The sequence below is a fragment of the Syngnathoides biaculeatus genome, chromosome 15 (assembly GCF_019802595.1).
Source record: "Syngnathoides biaculeatus isolate LvHL_M chromosome 15, ASM1980259v1, whole genome shotgun sequence".
In the NCBI taxonomy this organism is placed as follows: Eukaryota; Metazoa; Chordata; class Actinopteri; order Syngnathiformes; family Syngnathidae; genus Syngnathoides; species Syngnathoides biaculeatus.
This window is the reverse complement of record NC_084654.1, coordinates 20609628-20627286: the sequence shown is the minus strand read 5'-3', so window position 1 is coordinate 20627286 and position 17659 is coordinate 20609628. Positions and strand designations below refer to the sequence as shown.

The following is a 17659-nucleotide window of genomic DNA, read 5'->3' as shown; positions in this document are numbered from 1 at the left end:
AAGATTGCACTGAGGACACTTTGTGCACATCAATTCATTTTCTTTTTTGGGATGCATCAAATACTGCAAATTAAAGCAAGACAATTGTCACAGCAAGCTCATTCAAGAGATTGACCACACCTCCTTGCACAAAACCAGCAGTGAAAATGATGGAGTTGAGAAAGGCAGAACACCCTGATCGACCACCCGAAAGAGTTGAAAAGAATAACACAAAGTTGAATCAACTTTGTCCGATACTTACCGACTGCTTCCGTGGCATGTTAGACGACTTCGGCAGTGGGATTATAAGGGCTGCAAAGATAAAATATGCAGCTAAATGTGCCATGGAGGCGTGAGAGTGATTTTAATCTAGTGTTGTCATGGTTAAAATATTCTGATTTTGAGAATGCATTAAGTAGCTCAATACAGATAAAGAAATTTTAATCGTAGATAACGAAACAATACACTTAAAGTTTAAGTATTTTTAGTGATTTGATTTATGCCCTCTGTAGACGCTTCAGTCAGGCTTGCAGTAGTGTTGTTGTTGTTGTTGTTGTGCAGGGGGGTCAGGAAGCTGATTAAAGTACACTCCAGTCAACCGCAGCAGTCTCCTGGCTTTCATTCTTTCCACATACGCCATCATATTTTACACGAATAACTAATAAGACGCTTGAAATAAGCACACTGGACCATTTCTTGGGAGAAAATGTTGTCCAATATCGCACAGCTGTAGAGACAAATGTTTGTTTCGGTACGAATACTCAAATGGAGACCACTCGCATCCATGCATTCATTGTCTGAGCCGCGTATCCTCACAAGGGTCTCGAGAGCGCTGGAGCCTACAGCTATCTTCGGACAGGAGGCGTGGTACACGCTGGAATTGGTTGCCAGCTGATCCCAAAGATAAGTAAGCTTTGTAAAACCAGTTTAGTTCTCTACATACTGAATCTTTATAATGCTTTAAATAGAGTGCTGTTTTTACACTATTTAAAAACGCGTAACAAAAGCAGTGGTGGTTTGGGGGCCTGGCTCCGATTAATTGAATTCCAAGTCTTTCTATTAACATTTATTTAATATGAACAAAAATAATTTACTTATTCATCTGTAGTTTTTGCTTAACTTTCCTCAATGCAAAAGAAAGGCTTTGGTTTGAAAACTTCACCTGTGGCCATCGATGTTCTTGTCATCACGACTGGAGCAAGTATTAAGCGCGCCACATGAGTTTGCGCCGCAATTTTAACACTGCCTCTACAGCTAAGCACGAAAAGGACAGACATATAGTAATGACGAGTTCCTTAAACATGGTGAAATGTGCATAGCCCAGCAATGAACGACACGAGCAGTGACAAAAGACTAAGCTAACATGCTAGCATTCCAACATTAGCGTGCGCGTACTTTTAGCCGAGCCACTAACCTTCGCTCGCCCAGCCTCTAATTTCCTCTGCCGTTCATCTTCGTCCATTTCCTAGTTGAGAGGAAAGCATTAAAATGCAGCACAAGCGAGTCCCGAATGGACTGGAAAACAAAACTTATCCTTCTTCCGAACAAAAATTGGCATGTGAAAAAATCTTGAAGCTTCCTTGAGGAAAACAACTGTCAAACACTATTCAATATGGCCGCCAAGTAAATTAAGGTTTTCCGAGCGAATGAGCCAGTCAAATTCGTCGCGTTCCACGTCTTCGGCCAATGGAAATGTGAGTTGAGGTGGCACCGACGCCTAAAACCCGCCTATCGTGAGTTACGCCTCTCCAAAAGCGAAACTTGGTGACCAATCAGGTCACGGCCTCAAGTCGTTCCTTGAAAAAATTGCTACCGGAGCCAATCAGGCAAGACCAATGTAATCCCCTGACAACGTGTCCACTTAAGTGAAGGTAGAAATTCGTACACTAATAAATCAATAAATACATCTTATTAGACTGTACATGTATATATGTCTAATACTGTGGCCTTTTGGTGTTTTTTCATCATCCATGTTGTCCATCCACATCTTTAAAAAAAATCTGAGATGTGTGTATCTATCTATCTATCTATCTATCTATCTATCTATCTATTTATCTATCTATCTATCTATCTATCTATCTATCTATCTATCTATCTATCTATCTATCTCCAGTGGTACTTTGGTTCTCGAGCACAATCAGTCCCAGAAGGCTGGTTGAAAACCAAAACGTTTGAAAAACAAAGTACGTTTTCCCATTACTATGAATGGAAAATGAAATAATGCGTTCCAAGCCTAAAAAAAAATATATTTTAAGCGATTTTTTTAGCTTTTCCTGATAATAAACTGCGTAGTAGAAATACATGTATACGTTAAATACTTTATATAAATCAATCCTTTGAGAAATATATTTATTTTTTTGCTTAAAATGCATGCTTTAGCCTAGTAGAGTATGCTTGGCTGGGAGTGCATTGTCGTATCTGTAGTAACTCCCCCCCCCCCCCCAGCTTTGTAAACCTTTTTTTTTAATTAACAAAAGTGCTGCATAACTTTAAACAAGCAATAATGAAGGGGGGAAACAGACACATTGTTTTATTTATATATATATATATATATATATATAGAGAGAGAGAGAGAGAGAGAGAGAGAGAGAGAGAGAGACCAGCAGGAGAAAGACAGAGCGAGAGAGTGATAGAGAGGGGGAGGGAGAAAGAGAGAGAAAGGGAGAGCAAGAGATAGAGCGAGAAATAGAGAGACAGAGAGAGAGAGTGATAGAGAGAAAGGGAGAGAGAACAGCAGGAGGAAGACAGAGCGAGAAAATTGAGGGAGAGAGAGAGGGGGATAGAGAGAAAGAGAACGGCAGGGGAAAGAGAGCGCGAGAAACAGAGAGCGTGATAGAGAGAAAGAGAGAAGAGAGAGAAAGGGAGAGAGAACAGCAAGAGAAAGACAGGGCAAAAAATATATAGAGGTAGACAGGGACAGAGAGAGGGGGTAGAAAGAAAGAGCGAGAGAAAGGGAGAGAGAACAGCAGAAAGACAGAGCGAGAAATAGAGAGATTGAGAGAGAGAGAGAGAAGGGGGGACAACAGCATGAGAAAGACAGGGCGAGAAATAGAGACAGCGAGAAATACAGAGACAGAGATGGAGAGAGAGAGAGAGAGAGAGAGAGAGAGAGAGAGAGAGAGAGAGAGGGGGAGACTGCGAACGAGCTGTCGTGAACGTGCGGGCCTACGCCAAGTCAAATCATGACGGCGTTTTACCTCAGTTTATTAACTTAAGAGTTGACCGTACAACTTCTATATATATATTTCCTCCTTCATAGAAAAGAATATCTACAATTTAAAAAAAAAAGTCACAAAAAGACATCGCCCGAACAGGGACTTGAACCCTGGACCCTCAGATTAAAAGTCTGATGCTCTACCGACTGAGCTATCCGGGCTCTGACGAATTTTGTTGTAAATTCTTTTAAGTAGGCTACAACACAAACAGTTTTAATGTGTCGATTTACATTTGTACAAAACTATTTTACAACAACAATGAACAACAGACAAGTTCGCTCCTGCGTTTTTGAACCGACAGCATGTCATTTGATTTCTACTTCATGGCACGTCCTCTATTCGTGAGTGAGTGACATACCGTAATTACAAAACTTAAAAACGTAAACATTCAGCAGGACATGCAAACGGCCGAAGTGAAATTCTTACCAGTCATTAAAGTGCATCGAAAATGGTGAATAGATGACATTTCCAGTCATCCTGTTATTGTTATGATGGAGTAACACTTAGCATGAATGGATGATCGTCATGCACGTATGCTGAGATGTTTTCCCATGACCTTAATATTTTTTTGTACAGTTCAAAATAGTAAGTAAGTGCGCATACCCATCCCTTTTTCAAAACAAGCACAGAAGTTGGATTATGTAATGTGTGACATGATTGCACTGTACACATTTTATCGGTAGTGGTATACAGTATTGCAGATACTTTAACAGGACAGTTGAAATAATTTCTCATAAAACCAAGACATTTATGGATCCTTACATAGCGCTAACAACCTGTGATTCGCACAGGAAGTTGTGCAAAAACCACTGAAAAAAAAATGTACAGTTGAACATTCAGGTGAAATTAAGCTCCATTTGTAGAAGTTATTGTGCATTTTGGATTCATTCTGGACTCTTCCCCGAAAGCCAAATACCGCTAACTTTTTGTGAGTAGTGTATATTCAATCTTAAAAAAAAAAAAAACCACAGAAATTCCCTTTTAGTCTGTAAAAGAACATAGAATAAAACCTTTAGAACATTACAATTCGCTGCCCAACCGCAGATAATTTGAATGACAAATGCACCCCGCAGTATTCAATTCCGGGTCTGTGCCGTTAAATTCTTCTTTGCATCCGAGTCCAGGAGAAAGGTCCAGCCAAGGGTGGTGTGTTTCGGTTTCTCTGAAAGGACGGAACCCTGTGGTCGATCCAACGTACGAACTAACAAACCTGAAATAAAGGCAACAGATAGAAAAGTTTATGATCTATGTGTATCGAACAGAATCAGAGTTTTCTACAGTGTGTTCTGAATTGCTGACCACAAAGACAAAAAAAAAAATCCTCGAGGTGGTTTCAACGCTACCTTGTGTATGTGTGGCGGCAACTCGTCCTCGGAGCTGTCCTCCGGTAGCGACCCGTGGCAGCGCGACGCCGACGGCTGAGACTTTTCTGCCCAGCCGCCCATCGGCACCCGGGCCGACCTGGTCACCTTTCCCCTCGTCCCTAAAGAATCTGCGGGCCACATCAAATCCCCTTATGTTACTTCGGCCGTGCCCTCCTGGGTGTTGTTGTAGTTTACTGGTCCCCACCTTGTTCTGACGACGCCCCTTCCAGACCGGTGCCGACGGCGGCGCCTTCGGAAGCCGAAGAGGGGATGGCGCCGGGACTGGGCACCGCGGTAGGGAATGTGTGCGAGCGCGGTAAGTATTTGTAGCGGGAGCCGGGCACGCTCTTCACCTCGTCCGGGACGCTGTCGCTGCTCTCGTCGCTCTCTTGCCTGTGCCACGTGTGGCGGGAGAGCGCGTCGCCTCGGAACTGCTGTTTGTGCAACTGAACAAAAAGAATACCGGATATTTCCGGCCTGTAAGCCGCAAATTTTTCCCCCACTCGCTTTCAACCCTGCGGTTTATGCGGTGATAATTTGTGCAATTTTTTTTTTTTTTCTAACGACCGCAAGGGGGCACTCGAGCGGAAAAGGTAAGAGTGAGACCGAACATACCGTAATTTCTCAAGTATGATGCACCCCCAAAGTTGACCTAAAAAAAAAATCAGGAAAAACCTTCTACCATTGTGGAATGCGGACCACCAATTTAAAATGATGGTACGATCGTACTACGGAGTTTGAGCTCGCGTTGTTTTGCTTCCGGTTTGGCGGAGTGGTGAAACATTTCTCAGCCCTTGTAGTCGACATTTTTTTCCTTCCTTTAAGATGAAACTAACTTACGGGCAGTCATTTCTGATGTTTGGTGCAGTGGCACGCTACTTTTTGCACTAACGATTGTAAAATGCAAAACTTCTCCCCCCCGCCCCCTCCGAGGAGGTCAGAGAGTTAAGAGTTCACGTTGGTGGCGCACATTACTGTAATATATATAAATGTGGAGCAGAAAACATCGCATATTATTTAAAAATTTATATGCATACCTTTTTTTTAACCACTCTATGTACCTGGATACTACTATACAATGTGATGTGTTTTTATTTTTCATCTATAACTAAATATAATACACTCTATTAACTTATTGAAAATATTTCGGAAAAAATTGCGCATTATTTTCGAGAAATTACGGTGTGTGCCGAGGAAGTGACTTTTACCGGTCCGGCCCTTTTAGCGCTGCGCTAGCGTTAGCGCGGCGGCGCAAGTATTAAATTCTCTCTGTACAATCTTTCTTTGTTAATATCTCATGTTTCAATGTCCGTTTCAATGTGGGCACTTGCGGCTTTTGCCCGGCTGCGGCCCATGTATGTACCAAATGGTATTTCTTTTACGAATGTACTCGGTGAGGATCCGCAGGCCGGGAATTACGGTAATCATTTTCAACGTGACGTCGACGCACTTTTCGGACGCTCCCGCTTACCTCGTGTATGTAAAGTGCATGGATGCTCATCTCCATGGAGGCGTACTCGGACAAGACCAAACTGGTGAGTTGAGCCTCCCACGCACTGCTGCCGGAACTCACGGTTCGGGCGTCCGTTCTTTGGGAAAACAGACAAGTATACAAGATTTAAGAGCGACAAATAACAAATCCAACTAGTGTATTCAGTCATATAGTACCTAGGGAATTGCAACTAGTACCATGAAGCTAGAGTGGCACCATTTATTTGCACTCTCTCCCCCTCAACCCCAAAAAAGACATTTACAAATCGGTGAATGCTGAACTGGAAATCTCGTACCCGGAGCCGGCCATGGTCCTGCTTATAGAGGAGGCGTGTCCGGCGGTCCTGTAAGTTGCGCCGAAGCTGCCCCTCAGGTGAAGACTGCCGCTTATTGGGGAAAGTGAACGCAAGGCCGCCACCGCCTCGCTCCCCGCCGCCGCCGCCGCCGTGTGACCGCTCAACGAACCGTCCCGGCCCAAATGAACAGAGGCCAGAGCCGAAGGCGCCACGAGAAAATTGGCAATCAGGCTCCTCGGCTAAAATTGGAAAAAACAAAACAAAACCATCAAATCAGAGCAGGATTTATCAAAATGCTGATGGCTGAAGCGCACGGCCGCGTACTTCAGATTCTGAGAGCGAGAGCGGATGAGGTTCCGAGGGAGCCCCGGTGGCCTCTCGCTGAACTCTTTCCTTCAGCTGGCTGATGAAGTGTGTGGTCTCGCGTGGCGGCTGCCACTGCGGATTTGTGATGGCAAAGTGCATCAGGGACAACTCGGTCTTGCCGTCCTCCGCCTGCTGGTAGATGGACGCCTCGGTCTTCCCCTCGGACATCCACTGCGGAGGTAGAAATGAACGTTTTTATTAACTGGTCGCAATTAATTTTGCGTTTATTTATCAGAATCTTTTCAATTTGTTTTTCAGTGAACGTCTGCTTTTGCTCACATTCACTGTTCTTACGCAGACACAAAAACAATCAAGGACACCCAAAGACCCTCACCGCAGGGTGCCCGTGTTGCCTGATGTCCATCTGGGCAAAGGAGCAAGTGTCGCCCACACCCACGACCTCCACGGTGAAATTTCTGAAGAAGTCGATGATCTCGAGCGACTTCCTCCTCAGGCAGAAGATGAGGATGATGGGAGTCACCACTGGACTCAGCAGCTCCTCGAGTATAAACACCTACAAGAAGAAAAAACAACAACCTTATAAGTGTCCGTACAAACCAGTTTGCGCAAGATAATTGGCCTGCGGGCTACATACCGCCTGCTTCGATCATGAATGCATCTCAACGGGCATTTACATTATCAAGAATCTTGTAATATTTGTTGCGTTAATTTGGCTGGTTCGGCCCTAAAATTGGTGCATCAAAATGTAGAATGAACTCACGTTTTAAAAAAATCCCGTAATTTCCGGCCTATAAGCCGTGAGTTTTTCCACACGCTTTCAACCCTGTGGTTTATGTGGTGATGCAGCTAATTTGTGCATTTTTTTCTAACAGCCGCAAGGGGGCAATGGAGGGGAAAAGGTAAGATTGAGACGGTTGGAATATATGTGCCGAGGAAGTGACTTTTACCGGTCCGGCCCTGTTAGCGGTGCGCTAGTGCCGTGTCTCTGTGATTTTTACCAGTATTTTTTTTTAACCGGCCCTGTTAGCGCGGCACTAGCGTTAGTGTTAGCGCGACGGCGCTAGCGTTAAACTCTGTGTACCGTCTTTCTTTGTAAATATCTCCTGTTTCAACGTGGGCACTTGCAGCTTTTACACGGCTGCTGCTAATGTATGTACCAAATGGTATTTCCTTTACAAATGTACTGGGTGAGGTTTATAACCAGGTGCGCTGTGTCGCCCGGGAATTACGGTATCCTTTTTAAAAAAAATCTAATGTGTCCCTTTGAGCAAAAAATTGCCCACCCCTGGTCTCTTCCTCTTCGCTTTGTTATTCATACTTACAGCTTTGTACTGGAAGACCTGTGAGAACTGGTCTCGCGTCTCATATCTGTGCGCGTTGCCCTGCCAGTGGTCGGGCATGTAATGAATATGAGCCAGGATTACTCGCAACAACTGCTCGGGACAAAACACCATGTGCTTATCAGGAATAAACGACCTGAGGACAAAAGGACAATCCCACATGAATCCAATCCATAAAATGAGATTGCGTTGAAGATAACCTCGCGGGTAACTGAAACAAAAGTACTCACCTGCACACTGTGATGCACACGCCCAGCAGCGTGATCGAAGACAGGACGTGCTCAACGGCGAGCACGTCCTCGTCGTAGATGGTCAACGCGATCAGGACGGCCAGGAGGGAGCCGGCGAAGAAGGCGACATTCTTGGCCACCACGGTCAGCAGAGGAGAGAGGAAACAGTTCATGTACTTGGATGCGGCCTGCGCGTAAAAGAGAATGTTTATATATCTGTTAGTGATAATTAACTGCTGTCTCCATGAGTGAAAATACAATCCATGTTTCTATTGGAGGTTGATTTTTCCCTTCTCTCTCACACACACACACACACACACACACACACACACACACACACACACAGGGAATGAGCAGTGTATCACTTGCATGAGATCAGCCCGCGACTTCAAAACTGTTCAGCTATGGAAGTAAATTAAGTGCCACCAGGATTTGAATTTGAAATGCCACAGAAAACGGGATTTGAATTTGAAATGTAAAGTGATCACATTTTCAATTCGCTGTCTGAAATTCAACTGGCTACAATTCACTGTCGAAAATTCCCCGTCTGTGCCAGCAGGCAGAACACCCAGCCAATCGCAGTTGGCTTTCTTAGTCACGTGACGTCACATACTAAGAAAGCGTAACTGGATTGGCTGGCTGTTTGGTTCTGACCTGAAGTAACCCTGCCTGGTGGCACAGACGGTGAATTTCAGACAGCGAATTGCAGCCGGTTTAATTGTTGACATTAAAAAAGTTACACTGAAATACAACAATTGAAAACGTGATCACTTTACATTTCAAATTCAAATCCTGTTTTCCGTGGTATTTCCAATTCAAATCCCGGTGGCACATGTTTAATTCCATATTCAGCAAGGCTTAAAGAAAAACGTGTTCAGTGTTAAGATTGTGTTGATCGGGTGGTATATTATAGAAATAAAGCATGTAGATGAGAAAAATGGGAACTGTTTTCTAGCCTCGATCCAAACAGCATACATTTTTGCAGTTATGGTTATAATAAACACAAAGGCGAGTACAGCTTACTCACCTTGTAGCCTTTGCTAAGTCTGGACATGAGCTCGTGGTCCAACTCATTGAAGTGACGCAGGTAGCATCGGCCGTAAAGAGACCAGCACCGGGCCCCGAGAGAACCGGGTTCTCGCTTTATTACCTTGACGCACACATACATACATTTTCACTATTGATCGAAATAGAGTGTGAAGAAGCATGTGAAAAGCTGTACCTCCGTGTAGCTAAAGAAAGCGTAGAGAATCTGCCACACTAGGATGACGGGGCACAGGAGGAGGTTGGCGACGCCGATCCACAGGATGCGCGTTGCCAGTCTGTCGGCCAGCTCCAGACGGTTACCTCCTCGCTTATACTCCGACTTCAGGCTCCACTCGTTCTCAAAAAGAGAGCCTAATCAAGGAAAACAATCAGCCTGAGCCATTTAGACTATGCCTGGATACTTTGACACCAGTTGTCCACATTATTAAGCGAAAGTTTCCCTCTGATATGATTTCTTTGTGCGTCTATGTCAGCAACATACAGTGACAGGCACAACAATTACCGTAATTCCCGGCCTACAGACCCCACCTGGTTATAAGCCTCACCCAGTACATTTGTAAAGGAAATAACATTTGGCACATACATAGGCCGCAGCTGTGTAAAAGCTGCAAGTACCCACATTGAAACGTGAGATATTTATAAAGAAAGAAGGTGTACAGAGAGTTTAACGCGAGCGCCGACACGCTAACACTAGCGCTGCGCTAACAGGGCCAGTAAAACAAAACAAACAAAAAAAACATACCGATTAAAATAAGAGATACGGCGTTAACACGCTAGCGCAGCGGTAACGCTAATGCTAGCGCCGCACTAACAGGGCTGGTAAAAAAAAAAAAAAAAATCCCACCTAGTAAAAATCACTGCGACACGGCAGTAACAGGCTAGCGCAGCGCTAACAGGGCCGGCCCGGTAAAGGTCACTTCCTCGGCACATGTATTCCACCGGTTTCACTCTTACCTTTTCCGCTCGTGTGCCCCCTTGAGGCCGTCAGGAAAAAAAATGCACAAATTAGCCGCATCACCGCATAAACCGCAGGGTTGAAAGCGTGTGAAAAAAGTCACATCTTATAGGCCGGAAATTACGCTAAATGCTCATTCAATAGATGGCAGAGCTAGGAATACTCTAATCAACCCATGTATCCACCTATTACCCCTTCGCGTTTCATGTAACGGGCCCAGATTTCACATCAAGTACCGGAAGTAAATTTGGGAGTCACCTGGATACATCATAGAATCAATGCAATCCTTGAGCATGCCAATCATTATAATGACAACTGCCACCCTAGATTTAAAAAAAAAACAACAAAAAAAAAAAAAACACAAGACTCCAAATATTGTAATCTAAAAACTCAAAAGACCACAAGTGCACTCACTTCAGTGCAAAACATACACCTTTTTATGACATCAAAGCCGTCTGTACCAAGTGGAACGAAATCCATAATTTCGTCGAACTTCATCACCCCAATAAATCTGAATGTAGCAGAGCACTCCAAAATTTGAATGATGTCGTGATGAGCCACTTCAGAAATGTTCTTAAGAGACGGCAGAAAAGAATGACATTAGGTTCGTTTTTTGTTAAAAGGAGGCGAGTCACCACCCCCGAAGACATTTGATACGTACAGTTGTTGAAGCATTTATGCATTTTTGTTAACTCGAGTTACAATTGTTTTTGTGTTACTTTTTGTAAAAATAAAAACACAATTTTTAAATTCCCCCTCATTATTGTTTGTTTAAAGTTATTCCGTACTTTTGTTAATAAAAAAAGTTTACAAGGCTGGGGGCCGAGTCGCAAAAGATATGGCAATGCACTGCCAGCCTAACGTACTCTTCTACTAAAGCATACATTTTAAGCAAAAAATAAATATATTTCTTAAATTATTTTATCATATAGAGTATTTAAACTATACATGTATTTCGACTATGAAGTTTATTATCAGGGAAAGCTAAAAAAAAATGCTTTAAAAAGCCAAACTTTTTAGTCTTGGAACGTATTATTTCTTTTTCCATTCATTGTAATGGGAAACATCGATTCGGTTTTTGAACAAATCACTTCTCGAACCGTTTTCTGGAGCAGATTGTGGTTGAGAACCGAGGCCTCTCTGTACATGTAAAACCTTTTAAAAAATAAATGGAAAAGCAACACACGGAGAGCGAAGATACAAACCTGGCCCCCAAAAGAAGATGAGCTCAAAGTTGTACTTGAGGCCGCGTGTGAAAAACACAACGTCTCCTAATAGAGGAAGTCGAAAGCGCACAGGAAGCAGAGATTTGTTCACCATGGCAACCTGCAGAAATCAAAAGAAGAGCCAGCAAAGTGACCTGAAGTCACATTGGGGCTTTTATTTGATAAAATAGCAATTGCGCCAAACAGATGAATAACAACCATGTAGTTTTTGAAGCGGAGGATGCGGTGATAAATATCAAGCTCCGTCAGCTCTTTCTTGTGGATGCAGATCTGGTGTTCCTTCTGGATTTCCACTATCCTGGCCTGAACCTCCTGCCATGTTGCGTATGGCAACTCCGACTAGTTAAAAAAAAAAAAAAAAAACGCAAGTTCAATGAAATATACAGTGAGTATTCGGTTCTCGAAAGTCTCCGTTCCCCAACGAAAATTTTGAGATTTTTTTTTTGCTTCTGTTTTCGAACGAAAATCGGTACTCGAGCTCCTGCAGCAAAACCCGGAAATAACGTATCCCGCGCGGCCCGACGAGCTGACCCACGACGCGATTTGTTATGAATAGCCACGCCGCCGAAAAACCCAGAAAAAACATATCACGTGCGGCCCGACCAGCTGACCCATGACGCGCATTATTGGGAATTCGAACACACCGCGAAAAAAAACGGAAAAAACATAACGCGCAACCCGACCAGCTGTCCCACGACGCGGGTTGTAATTGTAAATTCGAACGCACCGCGAAAAAACCTAGAAATAACATAACGCGTGTGACCTGACCAGCTGACCCACGACGTGTGTTGTTATTGTGAATTCGAACGCACCTCGAAAAAACCCGAAAATAACGCGCGCGACCCGACCAGCTGACCCACGACACGTGTTGTTATTGGGAATTTGAACGCACCATGAAAAAAACCTGAAATAACATACCGCCCAACCCGACCAGCTGACCAATGACGCGTGTTGTTATTGTGACTTCAAACGCACCGCGAAAAAACCCGGAAATAACATAACTCGCGCAGCGCGGCCATCTGACCCACGACGCACTTTGTTATTGTAAATTCGAACGCAGTGCGAAAAAAACTGGAAATAAGATAACGCCCAACCCGACCAGCTGACCCACGACGTGTGTTGTTATTGTGAATTCGAACGCACCGCGAAAAAACCCGGAAATAACATAATGCAAGCGACCCAACCAGCTGATCCACGACGTGCGTTGTGATTGTGTATAACGCAGCCTCTGTACGCAGACGTGGGAAATATCGATTCGGTTTTCGAACAAATCTGTTCTCAAACCGCCTCCCGGAACTGATTTTAGTCGAGAACCGAGGTTGTACTGTATATTATTCTTTTTTTTTTTTCAATTCAATTTAATGGCGATTGTGACAAGGCGGCTCGTCTCACCATTGTCATCTTCAGAGCGTTAATGTAGAAGGATCGGATTTCCCAGTAGCAGCAAACGTTGTAGATGAATTTCACCAGGCGGTGGAGCCAAAACACCCCGGAGATCAGCAGCACGAAGATGACAAAGGGGTTGTCCCGGATGCTGCAGGTAAAATCCATAACTTTACTAATGTTGGTTCTTTGCAGCCGTGATGTTTATGCTCTGCAGTAGGGATGCTGTTAGAACTACAGATTAAATCGGCCATCCCTACCGCGCTCTGCAGATGTCCACGGGCACAAAAGCGTCGGGTAGAGTGACCTTGGACGAATCCGTGTGGTTGACAAACTTGTTGGCGAACAGGATGTCGTAATCCACGCAGTTGGCGAGGAACACGGTGAAGCCCACCACGAACAGCAACTGACTACACAGAGACAACACATCCATTAAAAAGGCATCCAAACGCTATTTGGCAAAAAGAAATGTTTTCAAGACTTTTACACCAGCTCGAAGATCTCCCCCAGGAGCATGCACGTGAATCCGTTCTTCTGATGCAAATTATAAACGTAAAACATGTTAAGGAAAATTGGAATTGGCTCCGCCTACATAGATTGATTTTCCTTTCTTGCCTGTCAGTCGTGCGCCACGGTGGGTCAGCTGGGAAGTGCCCTCACAGTTCTGAGGTCCAGGGTTCGATCCCGGCCCCACCTGTGTGGTTTTTGCATGTTTTCCCCGTGCCTGCGTGGGTTTTCTCCGGGCACTGCGGATTCCTCCCACATCCCAAAAACATGAAAACATGAATTGGACACTCTAAATTGCCCCAAGGTGTGATTCTGAGTGCGAGTGTTTTGTCTCTATGTACCCTACGATTGGCTGGCAACCAGTTCAGGGTGTACCCCGCCTCCTGCCCGATGACAACTGGGATAGGCCCGAGCACTCCCACGACCCCCGTGAGGATAAGCGGCTAAGAAAATAGATGGATGGATGGATGGATGACGCATAACAGATTTAGTCGTGTGTCTATTTTGAACATAACTTGGTAAAGTGAGCGTTCACACAGTTATTGAAGCTTCCCTCATTAAGATCATCCATCCATCCATCCATCCATTCATTTTCTTCGCCGCTTATCCTCACGAGGGTGGCGGGGAGTGCCGGACCCTATCCCAGCTGTCAAAAGGCAGGAGGCGGGGTACACCCTGAACTGGTTGCCAGCCAATCGCAGGGTACAAAGAGACAAACAGCCACACTCACAATCACACCTATGGGCAATTTAGAGCGTCCAATTAATATTGCACGTTTTCGGGATGCGGGAGGAAACCGGAGTGCCCGGAGGAAACCCACGCAGGCACGGGTAGAACATGCAAACTCCACACAGGGATTGAACCCGGGTCCTCAGAACTGTGAGGCCAACACTTTACCATCTGATCCACTTTGCCGCCAAGAATGAATCAAGTTGTATAATTAATCTGTCAGTATCTGTTCATAAAGACGATAATTCCCCATGCAAACACAGTCAATAAAACATACACAATGTATAAAAAAACACTGCTAACAGGATTAAAAGGATATTCTCTGGAAGAACAGGTCCAGGTTCTCGATATGGTGCCACTGGGCTGCAAATAAAAAATAAAAAAGGCATTTAGGGATATTGTTATAAGAGACCAGGATTTCTACCGACTCTCTTACATTTAGCCCCCTCGGGGACGTGCATCAGCAGGTTTTCCTCGCCCGGCGGGGAGTCGCTGTACGACGCCTCGAGGCGCTGGTACTCCGTGTCGAAGTGCGCCATGGCGGGAAAGCGGCGTCACTGTTGGGTCGCCGTGGTCGCTGCTACTGACTGACCACGTCCAAGGGGGGGGGGGGGGGGTGGTGGTGGTGGTAAAAATACAAAAATAATAAAAAACAAAGATGGTGTGACGTAAACTTGACAGTGGAATATAAATTCATTCTAAAATGTATGTTAGTACACCGGTCAAGAAAGTGGTACACGTCAACACAAATGGAAGGAAGGCGGGAATTGTCCACGCCACTTTTGGCACTTCAAAGAGACTATCCATCCATTTTCTCCACCGCTTATCCTCACAAGGGTCGCAGGGAGTGCTGGAGCCTATCCCAGCTGTCAATGGCACACCCTGAACTGGTTTCCAGCCAATCATAGGGCACATAGAGACAATCAGCCGCACTCACAATCACACCTAGGGGCAATTTTGAATGTCCATTTGATGTTGCATGTTGTTGGGATGTGGGTGTGCCTGGAGAAAACCCACGCAAGGCACGGGGAGAACATGCAAACTCCACACAGGCGGGTCCGGGATCAAACTCGGGACCTCAGAACTGTGAGGCCAATGCTTAACCAGCTGATCCACCATGCCGCCTTTTAAAAATAACTATGCAAAATTTTGATTAATTAGTAATCGGCAAGGTGGAGCAGCTGAAAAGCGTTGGCCTCACAGTTCTGAGGTCCAAGGTTCGATCCCAGACCCGCCTGTGTAGAGTTTGCATGTTTTCATTTTTTGGACACTCAAAATTGCCCCTAGGTGTGCCTTGTTTGTCTCTACGTGCCCTGCGATTGGCTGGCAACCTGTTCAGGGTGTACCCCGCCTCCTGCCCGATGACAGCTGGGATAGGCTCCAGCACTCCCCGGTGAGGATAAGCGGCTAAAAAAATGGATGGATGGATTTACTTTCACACATTGTTCTCATCACATAAATGTGTTCAAATGGATGTGTTTATATTGACTCCACTGGGGGGAAAAATGTTTTCAAATGATTTAACTGGTAATATTTATTTTCACATATTGCTTTCATCACATTAATCTTTTTTTTTTTTTTTTTTTGAAGTGGTTATTATATTTGTTTGATATGCTCACCTCCATTCCAGTGCAACGCGTCACCTCCAGATGCGGATATTCACCATTCCCGACTGGGCGAAAAAAGGGAAATATATCAAAGGGCGCCATGCAGTATATGCCGATGGAAGTGACATGAAAATGGTCATAAATAGCTTACATTTTTCAAGGCGCTCTTTGGAGGTAAACAAAGAGCACATTGGTCGAGCTGTTAAACTGGTTCAGGTCTTGCTGTTGTTGTTGACAGCAAAAAGGCCAGCCTTGTCTCCACACCCACCCCCAAAAAAACCCGGACCTTTTCTTTACACAGCCGCCGAATTCCGGACAAAAGACAGAATGTGGGTGTCAGGAATTTAAGCAGTCAAGTGATTTTGTTTTCGTTTTCTGTTCCCTTCCCTCTTCCGCAGTTAGCTTTCGTTTTGGGTAAGTTGCTCGCGAGCTAGCGTCGTCTGTCAAAGGGTGGGACGCACAAGTGGGGTTTCAGCCAATCAGAAAACGGGTTTTCAGCCAACGGCCTATCACGTTTGAGAAGAGGCGGGCCGTGGGAAGTTAGGGTGTCCGGTGACACACACACACACACACACACACACACACCCTCTGAAAACATTAACCTCTGGTCATTTTGAAATACTAAGATAAGATAAGGTAAGATAACATAAGGTAAAATGTTATTTTTATTTTGTGTATTTTGTTGTTTAATGGGCAGGGATAAATAACAAATGAAAGCCAAAATGTGTGTGGAAAAGTAATTGCATGACAGTATTTATAATTATTTTATTATGTAATTAATTAAAAAAATTTAAATATTAACTGAATAAGTGCGATTATTTTAGTATTTTTTAAATTTCGTTTAAAATCCGAGCAAATTTAATCCAAAATATTTAAAAGTGAGTAAAATGGATGTAAAAAGAATAATTCATTAAATAAAGAAAGAAAACATTGTTAAATTATTGGCTTAATTTGTTGGGTTACATGTAAAAAAATATCCAGTTATTTTTATACTTCATTGTTTGATTTGTCTTTGTGTTGAACTAAAAATAAATAATTCTTTTTAGTTAATTTGTCAGTTTTAAACACTAAATCTCTCTTTGAGAAATTATAATTAGCAGACTCAATTCAAAATTTTAATAATTAAAGTCCAACATTATTTGCATGCAAGAAGAAAACTCCATCGTGCATTACAGAGGTGAAGAAATACTAATTAAAATCAGGTTTAAATGAAATGAAGAAAATACAACATAAAATCAACATCAACGGAAAGCTAAAACAAAAGAGTAAAATTCCCAACACGAGTAATCAAGTTAAAATCATAAAAACAAGATGATAACTCAGGGATATCCCTGACCCTAACCCAAAACAAAAAGAAATTATATTCTGATTAATGAAAACGCCGCAGTGTACAATAAAGTTTTCAGGCTATATTTAAATATTCATGCAGTTTTGCAGATTTATGCAAATCTTGGGTGTTCAGGAAGTTTGTTCCACTCTTGAATAGCTCAGAAATAGAATACTGCGGTAAATACATAAACAAAATGTGATCTTGAATAAAACAGTAAATGCACCCATGTGGTCCACTGCAATAGTTTACAAGCATGTGTTCAATACATATATGTGCACATGCATGTGTGTGCGTGTTTGCATTTTCTTCGCGCCGCGCCACTCGACGACAACAAGACGAAGGAGCTGACCGTGCATTACCAAGATTATCGTTTGCGCAGTCGAGCCCACCTTCTGTCGCCCCCGTTCGCCGCGTTGAATATTTAAAAGATTGTGCGCTTGTGCCGGGACAGCTGGGCCTTTTGCGCGCCGCTTGAGTTACACAATTTTACAGCCATCGCTGCATTTGCATGACAGTCGTGTTTATTTTCAGGCTCCGTCCGTATATATTATACATCGTCTCGACCGAGATCTGTTTTGGGCGAGAGAGAGATTCTTTAAAGGACGTCCGTAATCTGGTTAATTAAAGTAATCT

General features: G+C 43.8%; 2 protein-coding genes and 1 non-coding gene across 7 annotated transcripts in view; all 3 read right to left on the bottom strand.

Moving 5' to 3' along the window:
* Positions 1-1598, bottom strand: part of pcnt (pericentrin) — a 50178-nt gene extending 48580 nt beyond the window's left edge. For 4 of the 5 annotated variants that reach the window (XM_061843457.1, XM_061843460.1, XM_061843459.1 and 1 more), the window contains exon 1: positions 1394-1598. In XM_061843457.1, the coding sequence (XP_061699441.1) occupies positions 1394-1441 (48 nt within the window). In that variant the 5' untranslated portion in view covers positions 1442-1598. Of the gene's footprint in view, positions 1-241; positions 292-1393 lie in introns of all 5 variants that reach the window. The other variant, XM_061843461.1, reaches the window with a different exon arrangement.
* Positions 1599-3282: 1684 nt separating this feature from the next.
* Positions 3283-3355, bottom strand: trnak-uuu (transfer RNA lysine (anticodon UUU)). The gene has a single exon. It is a non-coding gene; the product is annotated as a tRNA-Lys (tRNA).
* A 31-nt stretch (positions 3356-3386) lies between these two features.
* atg9a (ATG9 autophagy related 9 homolog A (S. cerevisiae)) lies at positions 3387-16161 on the bottom strand. Its single transcript, XM_061844516.1, has 20 exons — positions 15848-16161; positions 15709-15761; positions 14526-14676; positions 14409-14452; positions 13341-13405; positions 13114-13263; positions 12863-13004; positions 11669-11809; positions 11450-11570; positions 9465-9640; positions 9270-9392; positions 8243-8430; positions 7995-8148; positions 7046-7225; positions 6670-6882; positions 6346-6584; positions 6030-6147; positions 4764-5004; positions 4538-4686; positions 3387-4404 (listed from the first exon to the last, which is right to left on the bottom strand). Exons 3-20 carry the CDS (start codon positions 14626-14628, stop codon positions 4396-4398), a joined length of 2556 nt encoding a protein of 851 aa, XP_061700500.1. The 5' UTR covers positions 14629-14676; positions 15709-15761; positions 15848-16161; the 3' UTR covers positions 3387-4395.
* Between the last annotated feature and the right edge of the window lie 1498 nt (positions 16162-17659).